Source organism: Rhopalosiphum maidis, chromosome 2 (genome assembly GCF_003676215.2).
Source record: "Rhopalosiphum maidis isolate BTI-1 chromosome 2, ASM367621v3, whole genome shotgun sequence".
Lineage (NCBI taxonomy): Eukaryota > Metazoa > Arthropoda > Insecta > Hemiptera > Aphididae > Rhopalosiphum > Rhopalosiphum maidis.
In genome coordinates, this window is record NC_040878.1 from 13,671,931 (window position 1) to 13,698,966 (window position 27,036).

Consider the following 27,036-nt stretch of genomic DNA (forward strand, 5'->3'; position numbering starts at 1 on the left):
CTTTTTTTTTACAAATTTTTTACATTTGATTACCAAAGTGCCAACTAGATTTAATTTGCTACCAGAAACCACCACTCAAAGTTTAACACTGAAGCATTTTACTGCTTCAAAAGGTAATGACAGACAACATTATAAAATCAATACATTCATCGTTTCGCTCAGAATTTAAAATTATTTATGTAATGCATTTTACTGAGAAACTTACTGCCAAATATGAAACTCTTAAAGTAAACTTGTTAAAATAGTTTTATGACAACCTTCACCCAATATAGTAAGAATTGCATAGTAAAATAAAAATTAATAAACAACACCGTAATAGGCATACAATATATTATTATATGATACATTGTTATATCGCGAGCTTTTATGTTAATTAAAAATCGGTCAATAGAACTAGAAATGTTTTAACTAAAAATATAACTCTAGGCGAAATAGTAAACAATGATAACCGAATATTCTACTTTAAATTAAAAATTAATTCATATCTCTTGAAATATGAATTGTTTACATTATTATATAATAATATACTACAGTTGCATGAGTTTAGAAACGTCTTAATAGTATGCAATTCTTGCACACTTGAGATTAAATTGAAAATAACATTCCATTAATTGAACTACGCCATTCGTCCTATTTCAAAACTACTATAGTATACTACGCATAAAAATCTGTTTGGTAGGATGCCAGATCAATATATTGTATATATACATAACAGATAATATAACCTAACTTAACATGACGTGTAGGTTTGTTATCTTCATTTTTCACTCACGTATATAATTTAATATAAACATTTACTGGTAATGAACGATCAGTAAATTATCTTAGAACTTAAATTAATAAAAAAAATAGTGTTCTACATTGCTCGCAGCAAAAAGGTTAGGTACTTAATTCACATTTGAAACTTGTTTCCAAACTCAACTTAGAATAATCAAAAAGATTAACAACATTTATTTAAAACTGACCTTTTTAAACATTTTTTACTTGCATTAACTTTAAAAATATTTAGGAGGTTATCTTAAAAACTACTACGATGTTTGATAAATTGCCTCTTTAATAATAGTAAATAATATAATCATATTAAATTAAATTTTATAAATTGATTTTTCCGTTGGGATTTTTATATGGACAATGAATTTTTATTCTTTTATTATTTATTATATTTATTAATTATTATTATTATTATAGGTAGTCATTAGTTGTGGTTCTCCGGTTCTGAATGTCCTATTAAATGATAAATTATACGAGCTACCAGAGGCAGAGACAAAAACCAACTTTACGTTTCCACATATTTTATATTTTGCAGACAAACAAATAACAATGGAATGTTTTTAAAAGAATTTGGATGATTATAAATTTATTTTACTCTTTCCCATCTGTCACTGCAGCTTACGAATATTAATAAAGTCATTGTCGCCTCGTCAGTGAACAAACTTTTCAATGGGTAGAATAATTCCAATGACGGGTAATAGTAAGCCTCCATCCTGGCAGTGGAAATAAAACATTTCCGGACATCGCCCGAAAAATCTTGGATTTGTCGTTTTTCCGTGATTCATATAATATTTGAAAAAAAAATAAAAATCGTAAAAAAACTAACGCGGTTTCACGCACATGTTATCTTTTTCACATTGTGAGCGCCGATCACATTTTAATACCCGGACAGTTCATTTATATCAGCATAGTTGTTTTGTTAATAATCCACGTAATCCAATGTAAAATGTACCCTTTTATCCTATAAGTACCAAGTATTACACACAGGTACATAATATCATCACTCATCAGTATCGTCCTCGCCATAGATAGTAATTAGTATATTAAAATATTATATCGAGGACGTTTGAGGTTACCACCCGCAAAATCAAATGTTATCGTAAAAAAAAAATGTGTTTGCTCTTAATGCCGCCTACAACTTTGTAGAAAACTGTTATTGTCATGAGTTTTCCAAATCTCAGATTTATGTCATATAATATTCTAGAGTTGTTAAACGAATGAATGGTTTTGATAGAGAATAAAAAAACGACTTATAGTGAAAGTAAAATGTGTTGGAACACAATAAAGTACGGGGTATTTATTTTGTCAGTTAGAATTTAAAAGCGAACGTTTGCTAATGCTACTTAAACAGAGTACAAGTATACAATTGACACTGAATTTTCGAGACAAACTTTAGTAAATAATAGGATAAACTATAGTTGCTACCGTTTATATAATATTATGCTAGTGTAATAATGTATAATTCATTATAATTTACTGATTATTACTTCATTTAGTATTATTAAAAACTATTTAGAAATTTATATTGTACTCGATAGTCGTTTTTAAGTCCTTTTGATTGCGAAATTTTTTTCTACACTTCTACACTTGTAAGCAAAGTCGTGGTATTATTTATTTAAAATGTGGTATTCTTTTAAGTTTGGGATCTGAAAGTATATGCATACTGCAGTGGGGATGAACTCAGGTATTTTTTGTGAAGCAAAATTTAAAATTTTTGTCCCAACCACTCATCCACCTCATTTATATGATAAACTCATTTAAGAAGTGAAGCGATTGCTTCACATGATATATAAGTTCGGCACCACTGAGGTACCATACTATAATATACTTATTATTTATTTGTTTACAAACCACTTAAATCACGGTGACAATAAATTTACTTTTGCTTGTACGAGTAATTTTTTAATTTTCGGGTCAACTGTGACAGTATTTGTTAATTTCAAGAGATGCGCCAATTGTATCTTATTTAGACCATAGTTTGGGTTTAAGTTTAAAAATTGGAAAAAATAACTTATGAATCATAATGAATACGACATCGAGATTTTATATCCGATTTGACTATACATTTAGCTTCCTTTAACCAAAACAGCTTAACAGCTTATTGACTTAAAGCAAACTTTATTCTATTCATAATTCGTTGCTTTTTCACTCATAGAGACTTCAATACAAAGACTTGGTTTGAGAAAATTGTGTCAAAAGTTATTAACTTCGTCATTAAAATAAAATATAAAGTACACACACACACATATATATATATATATATATTTATATTAGGACTCTATAAGACGCTTGGGGTTATTATATTAAGCTTATATTATATTTTTAAAAATGATTTAGGTTTTTAATTATTCTTTTGAATATATATATATATAGATATATAATTATTGAAATTTATCACAGTTAAATGTCGGGGTAAACCGGATAATTTGTACTGATTTCTTTATTCATATATACTTTAAGTTATATATTTTAATGTTGTATATAATAAATTACCTATTGGTTATTTGCATATCAATATTTAAAAAAAAAAATATTTAACTTCAGTTGATACTTTCGGAGATTAAAAAAGGTATTAAAAATAAAATAAATAAACACTGACTGAGACGAGTTTTGCACGTTAAAAATTCATCCGGTTAATCTTTATATAATGTATAAGATATAATATAGAAAGCTACAGATTTTATTTGTAAAAATAAACGAATGTCATGAAATTAAATTTTGATTTTCAGAAAGAACTGTTCTATAGTATTTGATAATAAGATAATTAAATTTAAAAAATGGCTTATTATTAAATAATTTATATTTTTGGAAACGAAAATTACTTGGTACTGTAACTTCATGATTTACTTCGTACGTTTATTATGTTGAAATGAAGTGTTTTTTTGTAAAAGTCGAAATTAACACATTGTTTACATCATAAGAATACTGAGTATACATGAATTTCTATTGTATCCGTATTATACAATATTATATGATATAGGTAACTAACATACAACAAAAGAGAATAGTATGCTATTTTTCGTTATTATATTTTATAAGTACTGCTAGAATGAAACGGTTTCCTTATTAATTTCATTTATTTTTTGATTGTGTTTTTCGTAGGTAGTTATTTTCTGAGATACGATGACGTACAATAAAACAAAGATTCAAGCAACTAAAGAGGAAATTGTCAAAAATTTAAATTTATGTTTCATTTTTTTTTTAAATTATATTATTGAGTTTTAATGATGAGATAACCAGGATGAAGAATAACACATTTTGTAGTAATTCTGCGTAAATATTATTATAGGTATCGCAAAACATTATTCTCTACAAATAAAAATTAAATTGGAACGTTTAAAATATCAATTCATGGTATAACATTGAATTGTATATTTAATACAGGTGTTAACATTTATGAAGATACATATTATAAATATTTTCGCAAATTATAATTTTGTTATATAAATTATGGTATTATTTTCTAATTTAAAATTTTATAGATATGAAAAAGATTCTAAAGTATTTGAAGACATTTTAGACAATAACTTATTTTAATTTATAATAATAATTGTATCTACGTTACATACCTAATTGTCTACCACTTAAATATAAAACGGAAAATAATTATAAGATTCGCATTGAATTTAATTTGATCATGATAGTTAAATGTTTATCACTTAAACTTGCTCAAACTTAAAATATATTTAAGTAGAAATAATTATAAAAAAGTTTTAATTGGAACAAAGATTTTCTGAAATGAATAAAATTGTTAATATATTACATTTAGTATTGTATATTTTTAAGCATAACTTTTTTATATTAATATTTAGAACTGAATTAGAAATAAAAACATTAACAAAAAATTGTGGACACAATTCATTTTTTTTTTTACATGAAAATATTTTATTTATTATATTAAAATATTACTGGTAAGTAAAATATGGTTAAAAAGTAGAAACATATTATATGTTGGAACAATAAATGTATAGAGTTTACAATGATATGTGTTTTTTGTGTGTATCTGTTAACGATAAATATAGTCAATAAAATACTTCGAATTTTTATTCGGGCGATAGTTTTGGGTTGAAAATTTAATCAAGTTTGGACTTTAAAGAGGTCAAATTTAAAACTTCCAAGTATTATTTTATAATCAGTAAAAACATAAAAAAAATAAAAATAGGAATAATAGGAAATTTTACGTAAGTAACTTCAATTTTCAAACAAAATATATTTTGTTTTTTTTTTTTTAGCGTAACTGGAAAATAAATAAGTGTAAATTCTTAAAATTTTTATTAATTATAAATATTATCATTTAATATTTACTATAACATTTTCAAAATACTTCAATTATTTTTGAACAATTTATAGGCATGGGAATTTTCAATTTTTAAAAATTTTTTTTTTATAAATGTTTCATATTTCATAATATTATAACATAAGTAAATATGTAATATTAAAACAATTATTCAAGACCTTTTTTTTTAAGTAATTAATTACATATTTTTATTTTATTAACTCCCTGTTATTTAATTTTTTTTAAATAAGTAATATTAAGTGCAATATGACAAACTATAGTTAGTTTCAAGTTGATAGTGGTACAGTTTTTATTTTATGTTAAATAAAAGGAATTTAGCATAAAAGTTGAATCTATTTGTAGTAAAACTTGAATAAAGTAGGCATGATTTATCTACAAAAATTATCTCTATTTGTAGTATTTTATATTATATTCCTCAATAGTTAGTAAAGTTTTAAAACTACTCAAAATCAAAATTAAGTAAGTATAATACAAATCTATATGTTACACATATAATTACATTATAAATTAAAATATCATAGTAAAAATTATTTGTATCAAAAATGAGAAATTCGAAAGACGATAGTTTTGATGATGCTAGAAGAAATATAGGATGAAAAGAATATTGAATGATTCTACTACACATTTAAACACAATTTCTTTAAACCAACGATTAAATCATCACGCGTGTAAAATAAATAAATAAATTTGTAGTCGTATTGATGACTATTTTATTTGGTGGTATAATTTTTCATTATCTTAACTCAAAGCCAACGTCAAATGTAAAACCATACATGGTCAATTTGGTGTTAAAGATCTGAAGTGTTCATCGAGTTTAATACCAGTAATTTTAGAATTATATTTAGGAGTATAATATGATTATATGCATATATTTTAAAAATAGGTTAAATTTAAATACACGTACTATTTAGTTTAAAATTGATAGTTAAAAAATAGGTTCATAAAATGTGTACAATCGGTTTTAAAATAGTTCATCCAATGCGATCCTCAAATTTGAAGACTTAATGATTTTATACATATATTATAATTATGTATATGTTTTTCAATTTTATTTTTATATGTTTTATTGTAATACGTTTTAAGTTTTAACTATACCTACGTATTTCTCGAATTCTTAAAACGTGGTTTTTGATATTTTTATTGTTGTAAGTATTTTTTAATTTTTCAAGGCGGCGCAGAGCGAGGGGGCGTGGATCAGTTTAACAGTTTTCTTTCGTTCAGGCCTTTACTAGTAAATATATACAGCGTACGCCGTAAACGCATTTCGTTTTCCGGGCTTACTATTACCGTTGCGCACTATCCGATAGTGGGCGTCCGGGGATCCGCTATAGCTGTACCTGCTGGTGACAACTTCCCGTCGGATCAGGCTGCCGGTTCTCACATTGATGCACGGTACGAAAGAAAAGAACTGCTTGAATCCTTGACGGAATCTGAAACAAAAACAACACGATATTTTCATAAAGTACAATACTCGATATCCGAATATTCGATACGTCGATAAAAAAAAACGTGATTATATATTTAAATTACAATATTATTGTGAGACGAGTAGAATTTCGATTCTGATGGTATTATAGGTTTAAAGAACAATTTAGATTTACTAGCTTCTCTACACTGCAGGTTGTAAAAAAAAACATATTAAGTAAATAACTATGTCAGATCAATTTTGTCTAAATTCAGGACTTCAGCTCCTATGTGACGGTAGTTGTATGATCTCAAAGGTGACTGTATAAGTAATCTCTATACGTTATGTCGTTATACCAAGGACAACATGCAAGTACGCTACAGACTCAATTTTAAATTACGAGGAGATTCGACAGCGGTAAATGTTTTAGAACACAAGCGCCAACGTATGAAATTTTTATTGGATTGAATTTCGTAGGCGATAGGTGCGGTATATTAGTAAACCGCGGTATAAGACATAATGAAACTAGTCCTCTGCAATAACTGATTATACGCAGCAAGAGTATAAACAAACTGGATCATGGTTTTGGTTATTGGAACCAAACAGACCAAACGCTGGTCTATGGCGTTTAATATGTTTGCAAAAGTTAATTTTATTGTTTAACAAACAGACAGTACAAACTGCTCCGTTATCAACCGTTTCCAACGTTTATCACTATCGTATTTCCTTTATGTTAATGTGATATTCTCATCATATATATATATAGTTATATTGTTTTGTACAGTTACATAAAAGTAACAAAAAAATGTGTAGAGATAATATCATTTACGAACCTAATTATAATTACTTATATAGTATGACTTATTTATTTGATAAATTAAATTCTAGGTGTTCAAATGAATGAACTTTTTTGGTTTCTATCAGGAAGAATGTATACATAAAAAATAAAATAAATATTAATTTATTTATTGGTATTTGTATACGCTAAATTTTAATGACTATAAGAGATTATGTTAAAGACATGCCAGATTTTATTTAATACTAAAAATTAAGTAAAAATGTAGTTCAAACAATTAAAACAGTTAATGAGTTTATCAATATTAAAAGGTACTTGATGACTTTATACTATTCACTAATGTTATATCATGATAAAATTACTAAAAAGTTAAAATAAATGATTTTTTTAAATTTTAGACGTGACTTATTAATTGCTATAAAGCGACTTTTTTTATCATAGATAAACAATAATATTTAAAAAAACAGTTTTGTGGAAAAAAGTACATTTACACTTAAAAATGAACACATATATCTATACTAAATATTCATGGTGGATATATTTTCTATGAATCATTATTAAAAAATGAGAAACATGATACAGAATATGTTTACCTAAATTTTATGATAGTAATGAGAATAATTTTAATAAGAAAATTTGAATTTAAATTATACCTATTTTAGATCTTACGTTTGAATATTTGAGTACTAAAATTTTGTTTCCCGTTAAATAATATTAAGATAAAATACTTGTTTATCGTTTAAATATTTTTTTGAATTTCGACTCAAAAAGAAAAAAAACAATTTAAAAGCATTACGTATTAAAAAAACGTTTCAAACCTAACTAATCATGTTGACAAAATATTTAATACTAAACAAATCACATGTAATGTTTGCATCAAAGTAAACTTGATGGTTGTGTAGTAACGATGCACGCACGTACTCTTATATGTTAATATTATTATTATACGTATATGTATAGATTGTAGAAGGATGTTTTTTTTTGTATATTTTTACTAAAATAATATCTATGTTTTTAGAAACCAAATGTTTGTGTATACGACTTAAGGAATCGCTTAAGTTTAAAAAGTAATTCTTCACGCCAGACTCGGTTGAAGGCTTGGGAGACATTTAGAAAGAGTTAATGAGTTGGGTAATTTGTTATATGTCTTTTTAAGCGCGGGGAATCGTTTGATTCGATAACGTGCTTTTGCTTTACGTTTTTTGATTATTAATGAGCGAATCGATTCGGAGAGAGACAGGTATTTATGTGATAAGTTATTTGTGGTGTTTGACATAGAACCTGCTGATTAAATTAAAGTTATTAAATTGTTGACTATTTTGTAAATTTCATGGTCAAATTTAAAGCTTATCTTTAGATATATTTATATTATATATTTATCATACAATTTAAGACGGTCTGTCGATATAAGAACTAGTTTGGATCTATCATTAAGTGTTTGCAGAGTGGCATCGATGTTTATAATAACGGACGAATGGTCTGAGATTAGGTTCAGAATATTGTTAATTGAGCAATTTAAGGTGATAGGAATTTCTGTGACAAAGATATATAGAATGTAATATATTTTATCCAGATTAATACGAGTCAATACGAGTATTTTATTTTTATAATATTGCAAAGTAAATTTCCACGAGGTTTTTAGTCAAAAAAGTTGGTCAGGTTATTTATGATTAAATTGTGCATATAAGAGCTGTAAATTGCGTTGATAATAACTGAGGTATTATTTAGAGTAATTGAGATAGCGCATGATTGGATATAATTTTGCGAATAATTGTTGAGTGGGTGGAATTTAAGATTAGTTTTTATGAGTATGGCTGGTTCACCATATGCTGTGCCATATGGATGGTTGGATTTGAGTTAGCTGTAACTAGGAAGTAAGAATGTATATAAAAGAATGGTTCGTAAAGTTGGTTTCAGAGATTAGGGTGATATTTATGCTTTTATCAGACAGCACACTCTATTAGTAGTTCGTTGACATTCTTTTTTAGATCGTTTTCTTTAATAGTATAATTGATAATGAGTTATTTGTTAATTATTAATTTTTTTTTATTAAGAAAGGAAGAAATTACTTGTACTAGAAGAACACTCAGAGGTTATGTTAGGTTCGTTCAAGGCTAATAAAAACAGGTGTAGCTGTAGTATAAAAAAGTAAAGGACTTAAAGTAAATCTTTAAAAAGATTTTGGTTAAATTGTTCATTATTTTTAGAAGCCGATTGATGTACATGCTATAATATACATTGAAAAAGTTCTATTAATAGTTTCAATTTTGAATTTTTACTAAATATTATAGTAGTTATTATAATAACATGTCGTATTATTCACAGTATTTGTTGTATTGTATATAGATAAAGTTCTGGCCTTATTTTGTTGTATTTTTGACCTTAATAATATCTAATAAATTGTTATAGTTATAGTAGGTCCAATGGTTGTATTATAAATTAATGTTACTCAATATTGATATCTACCTTGTATTAATTAGTAAGTAGAATATAATATAAACAAACTAAACCGTTAAATATAATATTATTTATTTTTTCTTTGAACATGTTAAATTAAAGAAAATTCGATGTCAAAACTTTTAATTAAATTATATTTTTCTTTTTATAAAAAAATATTTTTTTTTATCTCGGTTAGGTAATTTGTTGGGTGATGTATTAATGAATAAATCATTGTAAACAAATATTGACAACAGTGGTTAAAATTACATTTTAGAATAATGGTAATTAATTTATCGTCATAAAAAGTTTATACTTCATGGTTGAATGCATTTGATAAAATTTATTGAACTAAAATAAAAAAAAATCAATAAAGGTCCGAAGAAATTGAATATGTATTAAGTAAGCAAGTTAAACACACGATAAAAATTAAAATATTTCGGTATAGTGGTCTAAGGTCTAAACTCAAAGTTTCCGCTCCTAACCTTTAAATTAATTAAGCTGTTTCATCGCATGAATAGAAAAATAATATGAATTTGATTGAATTACGGTATTTTTAAGCATGAACATATTTTACTCCAATAAAAAAGAGTTAACAGTGCGCAAAATCTGTTGCTTTACGTTAATGTAAGCTAGTGTCTGGTATTCACATTTTTATTTTATCATTGTCAGGAAGAAATTTAAAACTATGTAATCCATTTTAATTATAATTCCTAAAACGGTTTAAACAAACAAATATACTGAAATACTTCTATTTTTAAATGAATCTCTTTTGAAAATAATATATTTTATTTGGCACAATGATAAACGACATAAGTATAATTTACTATACATCGATTATAAACTTTTGTATTTTTATGAATAATTAAATTTATGTATTTATATAATACTACTAATAAAATGTTTGTTGCCAACAACAAAAATATTTTTTTCATTTTATTTTTTTGTGACTATCAACTTTCAACAATTCAATACTTACTTTAATTTTTAACCTTTACTTATACATTTAATAAAACTCAAGCACCACACATGGATTGTCATATCATTCTCCAATAGAAAAGCTGTTGAGATTCAGGATATATTTGTGCCTGAAAAGTGTGACTATCTTTTTCATTGTTATTAAATATTTGAAACACTCAAGATTTTTTTGACAGATAAAAATCAGAACACACCCTGTGTAAATTCATAGGTGCCTAACATACGGTACATCGATTCATTAAGTCGGTTACATAGGTCATTCATTGTCACTATGTCAGTATTCTTATTTCTTAATAATACTGAAATAAATGTAAAATGTACTAGATATTTACGTTCACTGACTTATATAACACTTTTTTTTAGCTCAATAAATGATACTTTGTGTTAAAAACTTTAGCTTCATAATTTTTTTAGAATATCATATAGAACAAATCAAACACTTGTTAAATAAGGTGTATTTATAGTTTTATTAAATTTAAACAAATAATAAAATGAAAAAATAACCCTGATGTGGTATATGTGAATAGAGTTGCTTAATTTAATATTATTTAAATTGTTTATAAAATCAGAAGTTTGGTTCATGTTCAAAAATCATGTTTAATCAAAACAATTAACCATTTAAATTGTAGACGCTAATTGTACGTTTCACAGATTTAATTTTATTATACAGTTGAATAAATGATAATTAAAAAGCATTTCGTTTATTTGTTTTACACAATTTACAAAGTTTTAAACATAATATTAAAACAATATTATATCTTAGAACCTAACTTGCGGTCTGCTTTCATTATCTACACAACACTTTGCACATTATATAAATAACTATAGCATGACAGCCGACAGGTTACAAAAAGATTTAGTGTCCATTAGTAATTATTATCAATACTAGGTACCACATTTATGAATATTCATTTGAAATGCAGCAGCCATTTATTTTTCTTTTAATCACGAATCTACGATTTCTCTTGGGATTTATTTGTATTCTTATTCGTAGGACTTATACGCGCATCTCATATTGATAAATCACAAGTCACAACTGATCCAAATAAAGTTTGTTTGCTTAAAAATAATACTTTTTCTATTACTAAGAAACAAATTTGAAGGGTTCACGAGAAATTTTAAGTCAACGATAGAATACAATTATAGGAATTATAAATGTTTGAAGTACAGTTAGAACTGTACAAGTCATTCTAATTTACAAAATTTATACTGCTGATAGTATAATGAGGTTAATGTGATTTGTAAACATAATATATTTGATACTAATACTAATGAAATGTTTTATTAAAACAGTAATAACAATGTTGTAATTAATATAAATATTAGTAAAACACATAATAATCCATCTTAATTTGTTTTATTCATGACTTTTTATACTAAAATAATTATATTTTTAATTTATCAAAATTATTATAAATACAACATTACTATAAATTATAAATGCTGTAATATAACAACTATTTTTATCTTTCGTCACCATTCGCAAACCTTGTAATACCTCAAAGACGCTACTTTTTATTTTATTTTTTTTTTTAGATCTAGAGGTTTCTACGACTTAATTTAAAAATAAACGACATATATACCTAATTTAAAAGTCACGAAAAGCCACTTTGTATTTGAATATAAAATAATGTACTACATTTAAATTCAAAGCTGTAAAAATTAATGAAAATACATGCTATTAATTACAAACACTTATTTGTTATTACTACATGGACGTGTTTTTTTTTTTTTTGATAATTGTTTTATATTTTGTATCGCTGAATGTTTATTATATTTAATTTTGATGTATTATACGTAGTCGTCTATATTGGTTTATTTTATGAAAGTCACTTTATGCATTATACACGAAACCGTGTTAAATTATTTCATCCAAAGTTTATACCCTGGAATTAATTCTTAAACAAATAATATTTTTATTATAGCCCTCCATAAAGTAAAATAATAATAATTTGTACGTACACATTTTTTTTTCTATTAAAACTAATAAAATCCGTGACTTTCACTTACATGAATGTTGTATTGATATAAGTACCTTAAGTACCTTAAATCTATTTTATTACGGGTTTTCTTTCGATTCAAAAATTACATGTAAACCAAAAAACAAAAAACGTAAAAGTATTTCAATCACATCACGGATGTTTGCAGAGCATTATAAAGCTGTGTAATTTATACTAACAAAGCATTTTAACATAAATTAAAAAAATATATACCAAAGGCAGTTCATAATTATTACAGGCGGAAACAGTTAACATAATTATTAGATTAAAATAGAACATAAAATGATGGATTTAAGTTAAGCTTAACCGTATGCTTTGTTTTCAGTAACACAAGTGTAAAAACAACATCGTAAAGTATATTATTATATTATATGACTGTATTTTGCATTAAAAAAAAAAAACATCACTCTTCATTACGGAAATCCTTTCATTTATTAATAACACACATACGGTCAGTTTTTAATGAAATTAAAATATGCAATTCGTGATTTCAACTCAGAATTGTCTCATACAGAGCAGGTTGAGCCGAATCGTTGCAGCAAATAATAATAATAATATTATACAATGTATTGGACGAAGACGTGGACAACGATGGCGATTGTTATGACAACGTAACTACCTGAAGTAGCTGCTATATAGTATACTTATATACTAACAGATTATAATAATCATTGATGGTGTGCAGTCGGCCATTTAAAATCGCTTCTAGTCTATTCAGTAAGGGTTTTGATTTAGCGGTAGTCTATTTATTCAAACCATTGTCGAATAGATATTATATTATACCGAGGTACATTATAATATGCAGTCCATATAACAATTGATGTTAGTTTCTGATGTCTCGGAACAACGCGACCTTTAAATTCATCAAATAGGACACAATTTATTATACAGAGGGATCATTTTAAATACTTAACTACTTGTATAAAAAAATAAACTATTTATTCAATATTGGATATTAAATTATTATTATAATTTAAAAAAAAACAGTATTCTGCTTAAAAATATAAAATTTATTTTATGGGCGGATGACGTTTAAATATCAAATGTGAATTATTTTTATAGTGATTTAACGAATAAACATAAATGTTAGATTTTCGTGTGTGTTAGTATTTCCAAAAGAATTTCGAAAAATATTAACGGAAAAAAATATTGTACATAATAATATACAATATTTGGTTTGATTACAAATTAATTTATTTCTACGACTGAATAAGATTCCGGACCTTTTCAAAAATGATCATTAACGTCATTCTATTCCATATCTATTTTTATATGTTGAACATGACGAATAGCACTAGATAATGAGCTACTGAAGATTTCTTTGTGTGAAAAAATTTCTTCAAAATAATTTTATATCGAAATATACCGATGAAGGCAATGTTTATAGCACATTTGTGGTCAGCGCGTCGTAGGAATGAAATCAAGGAGATGGTAAAAATCCACATTTTGTTTCTGTAGCAATAACCCGGCAGGTATTGGAAAAGTTGTTATACGTTTCTGATAAATTCAATGACACTATTTTTGGTTTAAACAATAAAAATAAAAGATTTGAAAAATATATCAAACAGATTGGGATTAAATCACGATAAAAATGGTTTTTTTTTTTTTACAAAAATTGACAATTTTTAAAGAAATATTTAAATTGCTAAAACGTTTCTAGTTTGTATCATATTTTAACTCAATCACGTCTGTTAATTGTACAGATACAGTAATATTATTATGAACGCACGATTTTATTTACATAAATATACGTAATTTAGAAAATTATTTATTATATTTTTTTTTAAATAATCACACCTAATTTGAGGAGATATATGCAATAAAAAATGTAATTTAAATATAATTGTATTTACGTCCTAGAACATCATTATTATATTATGCATAGTTTTACCATGGATTTCTATAAAATAAAACATCAAAGTACATTTTCATTATATCGTTATGGACCAAAGCAACTGAAATTTATTAAAAATAATACGATTAATTGAGCAAACTTTTTAGGAATGCGGCACATATTATTAATTTTAAATTTTAATATAATAAATAATGCAATAATTATAAGTTATAAGATTATAATAATTAAAGTAATTGTACTATAATAAATATGAATACAAGCATTTGATAAGTTGTACTATATTTCGATACAACTATTTCTAACACAGATAATAATTAAAAGTAAATAATTGGTGTACAAAAATATTTTATTATAGTAACTGATGAGTTTGACATAGAAAAAATCACGTAATCCTTCATTTAAATTTTTAATTTTGCCTCATCTCTTATAAATTCCAATAATATTTATTTTTCAATAATATATCTCAGTATTATAGCCGCATTGTTCTCGTTTATACTTTTACACTTACAACAATTTATTATGTATATATTAAATTTTTTCATATAGTTTCAATATAACCTTTATAAATCATATAACTTATTTAATATTTAATGGAAATTAGTAATTTATGTGACTTTTAAAATATTAACATAGATAAGCGCAGGATTTTATTTCAATATCATTTTTTTTTTTTGTAAGAAACAATTATTATTTTCTTTATTATAAACTTTAAGATTAACAATAAAAAAAAAAAAACACTAACAATATTGAATTGAGCATGACAAACACGATTTCAATATTACTTATGTATACTATACATGTATAGTGTATACATCATAGATAATACGAAAGCAATACAAGTTTATCGAAAATGTTAAGCAAAGAAACGAGCAATTGTATTATACACCTAATATGTCAGGATTTGTTATAGAACGGAGTTTAAATTACCAGACAGAATATCAAAATATATATGTCCAACGACCAATATACCCAAGAGTAGGGTTCAAATATGTGGTTTTACGGTACTATTTTTGAACACAGACAACTAAACCCCAATAATGTGTGTTACAGAAAATATCCAATAATAATACGTCTAGATTTGGTCGACCATTTTTCGTTTGTACACATTATAACATAGCAGCAGCATACGTGGGTATAATATAATAAATGATTCGGCATTTGACATTCGACATTTGGAATATAAAACGGAGTGGTGAAAACCTCTCACAGGATCAGGTATAGTTTATGATGGTTGTTTGCCAAACTATAATAACTGCATTTGTATGATTTTATTTACATATGTGTCGTTCCGTCACTACGTGTTTATTTTTTCGAATTTAATAAAAATATATCACAGGGTAGGAAAAAAGTATTTGTTTAAAATGTAAAGATAAAATTCATATCAAACACCTATAAATTCGAGTGGATTTATTCATATAATTATATGTGTGGATAATTGTCATTTATTAAGCTTTGAATCCAATATATTTGATTGATCATTTTATTGTATTTTAATAAAAGTATAAATTAAGTGACATGGTCAGAAAAAAAGAGCTGAAGCATACACCACTCTTGCTTAAGAAAATGTTATTATTTTAAAATATGATTTTAATTTTATAGCTAAATAAATAAGACTTAACTGAATTTCATGTCTTACATGTTCTTTAAAAAAAGATTGGTTTTATATCCCTATATTGTTATGCATGTTAGGACTTGTCCAAAATGTGTAGCTCATAATGCCACTTAAAATATAATATTTTAATTCTTATGTTTGAAAAGTCGTTTGTCATCATCTAATTTTTTATTTAAATGCTATAATAGTTAATCGGTCGAACTTTCAATATTATAAAATGATGAATAAATTCACTTTTTTTATCTACTTCAAGTCCAAAACTGACGCGGTCTGTTTAAATGTTTAAATCAAACATAAGATACAACTAAGGATATAAAGATAAAATAAAACAATTTGCCCTTTGTTATTTAACTTGTTCAGTTCAACCAGTAAATGTTCAATCCAAATATATTAAATTTAATATATAATACTCAAACGAATTTCGAGTTTTTTTTAAAGCAATGGGTTATTACTCAGAATATTTTTAATGGTATTTGCACGTGTATATATATTTTGTAATATTTCATTACAATACGACTTGCAATATAAAATAAGTACTAATAGTACCGTACTATGCACACTCGTGTATTTTTTACTGTGATTTAAAAGTAAATATTTTTGTAAATAAACTGATTTCATAAAATTCAAATTGTTATAAAATGTAAACAATTTTGCAAAACTCGACTTTATTCATGCATACCTCGGGACTACGAAGTGCAGCTCAGGGATTAGTGTGGAGTCGACACACACACACACATACTCCGTTGTATATATTTTACGTGTAGGTATTTACAGTATATTATACCGCACACCGTCCCACGGTCCTAATTCCTTAAGACGGTACATTTCATACGAGTCACGTAACGCCATCAAATACACGTGAACGTGAATGTTTGATGTAGATAAAAAAAAAAAAAAAAAAAAAAAGAAGAAGAAGAAGAATGAAAACACTTGTAGTAAATATAAATAGTGAACTCGTCCACCGCGTTGATACACGCACATAATATATTTAATAATAATTTAGTTAAGCGCCGTATACGTATAAAATATTACGGGTTTTCCTATAACACTAAAGCGTCATTACATATTATTATACGTAATAAAATAACGTACTCTCAACCTCAGCCACTCGTGCACATCGTACCTATATATATATATATATATATACATGTTATAATAGAGTGTGATACCGAGTATTGAGCGTGATTTACATACGAAATTTCCTAACAACGCGTTATGCACGACGGCGGTAACGTGTGTGTGGTGACATTTTTCTTCTTATTTTTTTATTTTTATTTTTTTTTTATTAATTTATCATTATCGAAGAGATGCACACACGTGCCTTTGCTTATTAGCCCGACAAGACTTATTCGTAGATCGATTTTACCACTACACAACACATAATATTATGTACCTTATTTACGCAATATATTATTACGGGTGGGTCCCGTCATTACACATATTTTGAACCTATACGTCAAGCCCTCTATAAATCCCCCCCCCGATGTACGACACACAATGATAATATATTATAGTTGTTATACCTATATACATAATGCATGTTTTACGTAACATAATAAATGCGCGCGTGTGTATAATATCCCTTTATTAGGAACAGGAGACAAGCCCTTATTGTGCCGTATAAACGCCAGACGTACATTTAGTTTCACGCACTATTGCTTTCGTAAATATGATATTTTATTGAAGCGATTTATTATTAAATGGCAAAAGTTTTTAGACGATACACACTATCGTAACGGTTTTGAATTCGAAGAATTGACATTTCTATAATACTAGTATATATTGTATTAAGGTTATTCGTTATAACGTATTATATTTTTAATATATTATCGTAGTTAAAGCAACAAAACGTAAGAACGGAATACTTTGGAGTCCGATCTGGCTTCGCTGGGCTAGTCGATGTTTTATTACTTTCCTCATAAGTCGTATGTCGGAAGATTTATTTGAAAGCAATGCTAAACGGTTGATTAAATCATTGTGTTCGATATTGACTTTAAAAATAAACGATGCATTGGTATTGGTTAAGTTTATAAGATAAGGTAACTTTTAAAATATCGAATAGTCATGAAAATAATTTACGAGTAAAAATGTTCAAAGTATTTGGTTTAGTTAATATATTTTTGTTTTAATACAAAAACTGACTTTGTCTCAACTACAGAATGTATTATTAAAAAGCTCTAATAATAACATCAACATAAATTTGAAATTAATCTTAAATGCAATTTTAAATTTGTATAGAATAATTAACATTTTTAAAACGATTGAATATAATTAAAAATATTAATTTGATTTATAATTTAAAATTTATAAAACAAAAATTAAAATTATTTTAATAATTTAAATTAAAAAAAAAAAAAAAATGATTACACTAAACTGTAAATTTTTATACAAATTATTTATCGTAACAAGTATAGCATAGGGCTAGCGGGAATCATGATTTTATTATTTTCATTCATCAAAAATATCGTTATTAAGAGTCACGGACATCAGAAAAATGGAGCTATGACATAAGTGTAGCTAAATTGCCTATCCAGGACTCCGCGGGCCGTGTACTCGTAATAATATTATTGTTAAAATGCACGAAAAAAAACACCATGCCGGTTTGCCGGTTACGATAAATGGCGATACGCACTGAGCACGTCTAAGTAAGTCATCAATAAATATCCTATAATATTATACTAAGCTTTAATAAAACCATCAGGGATCACGGGTTTATCAATCACGAACAAAGTAAATTTATTATTATACGACATTAGCATACATTTATTCCTAATTTTTTCCTTCACATAACCTCCACAATTTTTTCACGGCCGTTTCATAAGCCCGTATTGCAATCGCACAGTGTCGCATAAATTATTGTCATAGTGATCACGTGTAATATGTTATTCATTAAATGCGTGATATTAAAAAAACTCTTTTTTTATTTTTTTTTTTTTTTGTGCAACGCACTAATAGAAAATCCAACTTTATAATGACAAAAAAAAAAAAATAATACAATAATAAAAAATGTATCGGTTTGAATTAATTGTCATTTACACGCCGTATATTTTGTAATAAAATGAACGTTTTACACCAATACGATTTGAAATTTATCGCCATCGCACAATGTATATTATAATATAATATATATATACCTGTTAACGTTTGTTAATAGAAATTCTGTTTTTAAATTAATATTGTGATTGGGATCTTTCAATTTATCTATTTAGTGATACATTTCTTCTGAATGCAAGATACATATAATTATAATAATGTAATTTTATTAATGTCTGATTATACATCTTTTAAATTCATTTTGATTTGTGTGTAATAGTGTAGCACTAGTAAGACAAATATTGATATTTTAGTAATTTACATAATATACACAACATATTGAACCGTGCTTTCAATTAAAATGTAAATATAAAATATAGTTAAACTCAGTGTTAAGTATTAAATATTTTAACACAGTAAATATTTAGCCATATTTCCAATTTTCTTTTATTATAATTTTTGGTTTTCATAAGTCTACAATCTACTAGTTTACGAAGCTTACACTTAAATTAACAGACCAAGTTATAGAATTATAGAGCATTTGAAACGTTTAAAATATTTAAATCCAAAAATTAATAATTAATAATATGGATATTGGATATGGCTATTATACCTCTAATTATAATAAATCCTATAGTTTAACCAAATGTATTAACCAACGTTAATGAACAGTGAGGAATATTATATAATAATAATTATAAAAAGCGTGTCTAAATAAATCAACGTTCTACTACTGTTATAGCAGTAGTGTCATACATATATCAAATGTTTGATGTACGTATGACGAACATTTTATAATAATGCTATAGCAGTCATAATATTTTTCCTGGTAAACACGTTTATTATTATCAACGATTCGACACCATGAATAGAAATTACGGTCTAAATATAATAATAAATGAAAACTATGTCATATTTAATACTAGGAAATAAAAATCTATTTTTAACATAATTATTTAAAAATAATTGTATATCTGCCTTATCTTTTCAGTGCTAAATAATAGTGTCCCCGTTGTCTTATGCTGTACGAGGCAGTGCAACTTGGTTTATCATATAATAGAATTAAAAATACTACTGCTATAACAGAAGTATTTCTTTTTGGTTGGTTTTTCGAGTATTGGTATAGTAGTCTATTCTATTGACTTAATCATTACTGTACGTCAATGTGCTTTAAGTAAAATAAAAACAACTATCAGGTAGCTTAGACAATTTGATTTTGAGTTACATTTTTTCATATTGTATAATAGTTTTATAGCCTTATGATAGGTAGTATGCAATCTTCAGATGTGTAGTGTGTATATACATTTATTATATATCTATATATTGTAGTCATATATGGAAATATGGTATGTTATAGTTAGAATATTACGATCACTATAATATACGGTTTTGTAGAAAACTTGGAATATTCCAGCATTTAAAATTTTTAATAACAACACTGACAGTGATTGATGAAAAATAGTTTATGCGTTGTATTAGTTAAAAATATAAAACTGTTAAAGCATAAGAGAAAAGTTGTTATTCAAACTCTTAAATGTACGTACTACAATACTTTTATTGAATATAAGTTATGTAGATAATTCATTTTTTACATCGAATAAGAGAAAATTGAGTACATTAATATAATGTTTGTATGTAAGTAAAATTCTATAAATATTTTATATAATTACTTAGTTTTGATATATTTTTAAATTGTAGAAACATATTATAAGAATCGAAAATAGTTATACTAATAGTGCATTACTATATTTGTTTATATTTATGACTAAAAAGGTATATTAATGGTTTCGTCCAAGTTAAAATGAATCTATATATCTATATAATCTATATATGTATCTAACTATTGAAAGTTTTTTGTTTTGTTTCAGTTGAAATATATAATATAATACCAGTGAAAACCCCGTCAAAATAGGTTCATTAGTTTTGAAGCATTTCTCGAAATAACAAAAAAACAGACGCTAAAATGAATGTTTGTACCTTATGCAATATTGCATTTACATATAAACATGTACTTACGTTTAAAAATTAAAATTTACAGAATTTGAATACATTGCATTGGTTGCTAATGATTGTACACAAGATAAAAAAAAAATATATTGAAGTTTTTTGTCATGTTATTAGTAGAATATATGTACAAATTTTTAGGCGTACCTACTCAAAAACAGTGGATATATAATTGGCAGTGAAGAAAATCATTTTTTCTCAAAATAAAAATAAATCACTTTCAATTTTTAGATTGTTCTTATTGCGATTTACAAAAAAAAATAAAGTAAATATTTAAATTAACATTATAATTTCTTATATTTATATTAATATTTCATTTCAGTTACCATATTATATATAATACAATTCAGAAAATTTTATCAAATCATAACTAATTCCTTTCATGTAACTAAAAGAAATAAACTTATAATATATAAACAAAATATATTTGATTTTCGTGAGCCAAAATGAGATTTATGCCCGAACCAAAATTTAAGTGCTGAATTTAAAAAAAATAGCCTACGACTTATTTAGGAATTCAAAGTATATGCATATAAAATTTTGTATCAAATAGTCAAAAACTGTAGATTTTATTTAATAGAAAAATAAGATAATATTATTTATGTGACTAATTTTTTCCCAATGATTATTTCTGAAACATTTTTTTGAAAGTATATTAATGTATTAAAATAATTAAGTAATTATTAGCTGTAATTAAAATTGAAAAACCATACGTTTTTGTTTTAGTATTTGTTTAAATCCTTAAATATTTAATGCATGTTAATATTTTAAAAGATGAACTAATAGTTTCTATTAAATATTCAAATTGTATAGTAAGTTTTAAAGTTTAGAAAGGTGGTGGTCAGATGTGAGACGCTATATGAGAATAAAGATAGTAAGACACCCTGTGTATAGTTTGTATAATTATTATTATATATTAGGAACTAAGATAAATTATTGTTATTTACGAAAATTGTATTAAATGCATGAATAGTTTATGTAAGGGTTAATGGAAATTCAAGTTATAAACTTATATAATATTATTATAAGTTATAAACATAGAGGAACAACTATTGACAACTTTGTAGGTATGGTTGATTTTCAAAGATAATTATAGACTTTCAAAGATTTGATATATAACAGCGATTTCTAGAGATAATAATAATTTTAAAAAAAATGTGTAATGTTGATTATTTAATAAAAGTAAAAACCTGTTACAAAAAATTAATTTAAAGTATAACAGTAAAAAGAAAATTACAATGAAAACTAAAACGATTATACTATATTAAACTTTATTCAAAATTTATCAATAGAAAATAATTATAATAATAATTATCATTTTATTTTTATCAAATAATTAATTAATACGTTTGCCATGTTATTTAATAATATTAAAGATTTAAATTTAAATTTAAATTTAAATGCATGCTTTATACTTGAGTTACATCAAAGTTGTATCAAGGTTTTTTTTAAAAATGTAATACAAGGTTTTTAAGAAGGCGTTCTTATAAACCTACCTATATAAAAACATTAAAGATACGTTGAAACGATTTTTTATAAGCATTTGAAGTTTAAATTTTAACAGAATTCCTAAAAACCACGAAAATTAGTAAATTATTTTGTACCTAGTTCAACATTTATAAAATGTTAAGTTATTATAGTTGAGACTTAAAAATTGAATTTATATTCTTATAAGTACAAAAATAATTAAGGTCAAATATTTTACGAAAATATATTTTTAGATTATATAATTATAATATTTTATTAACACAATATCGTTCTTTTTTAAAAACATATAGATTAATAATAAATTATATGTCATATCGACTATTTTTACTATGAATCTCTTCGTGGTGTCTTGTGAACTATGGTAAGTCGATATTGACTCAAAGTTTATTTATAAAAATAAATGCAATAAATATAACGTCTTCGACAAAAATTAATTCAACTTATTGTATTAATAGTAATAAAATAAATTACCATAATAATATCAATACAAAATCTATATGTATATAAATGAGTTTCTTTGTTCTCTTTATACTGAAAAAACTACTGGTCTGTTTTCAACAAAAGTTGTATCAATAGATTCCATGTGATTTGGGGAGGGCTTAAAGCTTCGTTTTTGAATCCATATACTTTGTTTTGGGTTGACTTGCATATAAATATAGTTTTGGGTCTGGGAAATAGGATACTTTTTTGTTTATTTAAATGGTTACCATTGGTTACATATATATATACATATGATATAACTATTATAAATTATTTGAAATATGGCATACACAAATTAAAAATAAGAGACAATAAATTGTAATATATAAAAATTATTTATGAGTAAAAAAGGTTTTGAACGAATCTTCTTTCTAGAAACAAACAATTTGTATAGTTTTTTCAAATATTATTTACAAAAATTAAATCAGTTAAATTAAGTAAGTAGTACAATTCTTTAAAAACTGTACGAGGTCGATGCTGGGTAATTCCGCTTGTATATAATAATATATACTATTTTTTTTTTTTTATAAAGATTGTCTTAACTTAGAACCATTTTCATATGCAATGACTTATTATTGAGTTACAATATTTAAAACATACATTGCAGTGACTTGCCGAACGATGAGCAATTCTCAAGACCCACTGAAACGTAGGGCAGTTATCTTCTTTCTTTTTTTTAATACAATTTTAAATTATGAATGTAATTATTAATGCATTTTAATGAAAAAATGTAAGGTTAATGTGACGAGATGATATTATATTATAATATAGACAATTTTAAAAATATTTGCTTGTGAGGAATTCAATAGGCTGAAAATATGACGTATCTAAAGTTTAATTATATTTGTTATAAGGTGTTCCAAAACTTTACAAGCTTAATGAGGGGCTGTGTGGTAACATTTCCAAACATTGTTTGTATAGGTGTTACTTAACGGCGGGATAGAAGTTAATAAAATATACGATGCGTGACGTACATACCTATATAACAATTAATTAAGTACCTATAGATTATTAGGTAGTCTTAATTGTGTTTATACTAAGCATTAAAATAAATAACCAGAATGCTGTTATAGATATTTGTCATTGGTTACCATGTGTCATGGTTTTGCACTTTACACCTAAGTATTATTTATTCCAATAGGTTTATAATATCTAGGTCCAAATATCCAAAGACAGAATATCATGTACTAAAATATCCATATGCAAATATAAAAACAAATGAAGGCGAAAATATAATTTTAAAAAACGGGATTGTCTATTTAAAATAATTGATAAATAAATAGAAATTAGATGCCAACAATAAATTGTGAATATTATAAATAATTATAAAAATGTTTAATAATACAACATTGTTCAAGTTTTTTTTTTTGTATTTAATATTTTTTTAATTTAATTAAGAAATAATCGAAATATATTGTCAGATTTATAATACCGAAAACAATTTATCAGATATTAACACGGTATTATTATTTTAGAAAAAATAATAACATAATATTATATAAAATATTTAAATTCAAAACCGTATTTATTTTTATTTTATTTCAGCTTACACTAGGTATACGTAAAAATGTAGCTATGTCGGTACATACAAGATATTTTTTAGGTTAAACGATACCATAACAACGTTATATTTTATATGCATGTGTGATTATCTGACCGACTTAATACATTTTAACATTGTATAGTAAGAATATTAATGGGACGCATATTACTGTTGTGTTAGTAGTAACACATTCGCCAGCAGTGTGACATCATCGTATTCGTAGCGGAAACTGCCTGGTACGGAGATTTATTTATAGCGGAAATATGTTAAAATATGATATTAATTGGATGAAATCCATCTAGTTAGTGAACCCGTCACAATACTCTGACGACTTTTCATAGTAATATAATATCGAATAAATTAATAGTCACACCTTTATTTATTACTTACACACACATATATATATATATATATATTATATATATCGTGATACCTATGTTGATTGTACATACATAATAATTATACATTTAAATGGTTATTATTTTTTTATGTCTTAAAAAGGACATAAACATTTTGATATGCTCACGAATTCGATGCATAGTATACATAACGTACTTAAAAAGTCCTCTCTTAAACCATTTACATAGTACGTCAAATGGTTCAGAGCTCAACTAGTAAAAAAAAATATTAAATGAAATTTTTGATTATATGTTTCCAACATTGTTTATAATTCCTCAGTAAATTTTCATAAATAGTACCTATTTACAGATATCAAAATGAAATTTTTTTTCAGAAATTCAAATATGATATAAGTTTTAACTATTAATTTTATTTTATAAACAAGGTTATTTTTAATTTTTAATTTGAAAAAATATAGTTATTATTTATTAGTTTTTAGTTTTTAATGATCTTTTTATTTTATATAAAATACATATAATCATTGTATTCGGGTATTATATTTTCGAATTTCAATGAATATTTATGATAACGACCAAAATATAATTTTATACTTTAAGTGGCTCGAACACTTAACCTTACCTATGTATTAATCTGACAACACCTTTAGGAGAATTAGAAATGCTTTTATCTTTAACATTTACGTAGGTTTCTGGTAGAAAATCGGATTTTGTTGGTAGACACCAATCCAAAATAGAAAATTCCCCGAATAAAAAGAAAAGTACTTATCAAAATGATGAAGGTTAACTAAAAATGAAAAATAACAAAAATACAAGCGTATTTATGCAAAAAAAATTATTTCGTTATTATTTAATAACAAAAGAAATAACATCCGGGATTTGGTATTTTTACCATATATTTATATAAACATTGTCAGGATAATAATAAAATAATAATAATATAATTATAATACTAGTATTGTGGTTTTGAGATATTTATAGATATTTAAAATTTTAAACTTTCTTAGTAATTTTTTTCAATTTCTATTTATAACATTTTAAGTCAAAAAGCTTGGAAATTTAATAATAAGATACTTATAAGTTTTTAATTAAAAAATAAATGATATTGACGTTAAACAACATCATTATTTAAGATATAATTTTCTATACACAATGCAATTTCGTAATTTTAAGCTATTTATAGACATTTAAAATGTTTGGGTTTTAAATTTAAAATAACTTGTAAGTTCATTAAAATGATATTGATAACTGTAATACTAATCGTAAAATAAATTACTTTTAAAACGATATTAATCAACATAACATGAAATAAAGTTAGTGGTGTAGGCTGATTCACTGTTCAGAATAGTTTTTTTTTTTTGTATGATGATATATCATTGAATTAAAATTTAGCACATCCATTGCAGTGACCAATTCGACACCTAATACGCAGCAGAGCGATAAACCACCTCCCCCCAAAAAATTATTCATCTTGCATCTCACAAAATATACAAAACATTCAAGTGAAATCTCCCTTAACGGACACCTTTCAATAGCAGACGATGTCTTGGAAACGGGGATATGTTCATTAATTTTAAATGTAAGAACCTCCAAATAGCGGACTCTCCAAATAGAGGACGCCTATTTAAAAAAAAAATCAGAAATAACGAGAATTTTTACGCAAAACCAGTATTTGACAAAACCCATTTCATTTTTTTAGTAAAGGTAATTGAAAAGAACAAACAACCGTAATATTTCAAAAAATATTTATGTTAACATTTAGAACTCATGAAATAATTTTTCCAAATATTTTCTTTTTGAGCTACTTATAGTTATACTTTAATTACAGCATTTTTATCTATCACTGGTTTTTGCAAAAAATCGATGTTAATATTAATACATTATATTATCATATACTCTAAAATATATAATTATTAATAATCTACATCTGTCATGTATAGAGAAAAATAAGGATTGTTAAAGGCCCATTTATTAATATTAAA

At 25.0% G+C, this 27,036-nt stretch overlaps 1 protein-coding gene across 3 annotated transcripts in view; it reads right to left on the minus strand.

The window, feature by feature from the left end:
- Positions 1–27,036, minus strand: part of LOC113552309 (tachykinin-like peptides receptor 99D) — a 208,499-nt gene that overhangs the window by 4,339 nt on the left and 177,124 nt on the right. For 2 of the 3 annotated variants that reach the window (XM_026955122.1, XM_026955121.1), the window contains exon 6: positions 6,406–6,498. In XM_026955122.1, the coding sequence (XP_026810923.1) occupies positions 6,406–6,498 (93 nt within the window). Of the gene's footprint in view, positions 1–6,355; positions 6,499–27,036 lie in introns of all 3 variants that reach the window. The other variant, XM_026955123.1, reaches the window with a different exon arrangement.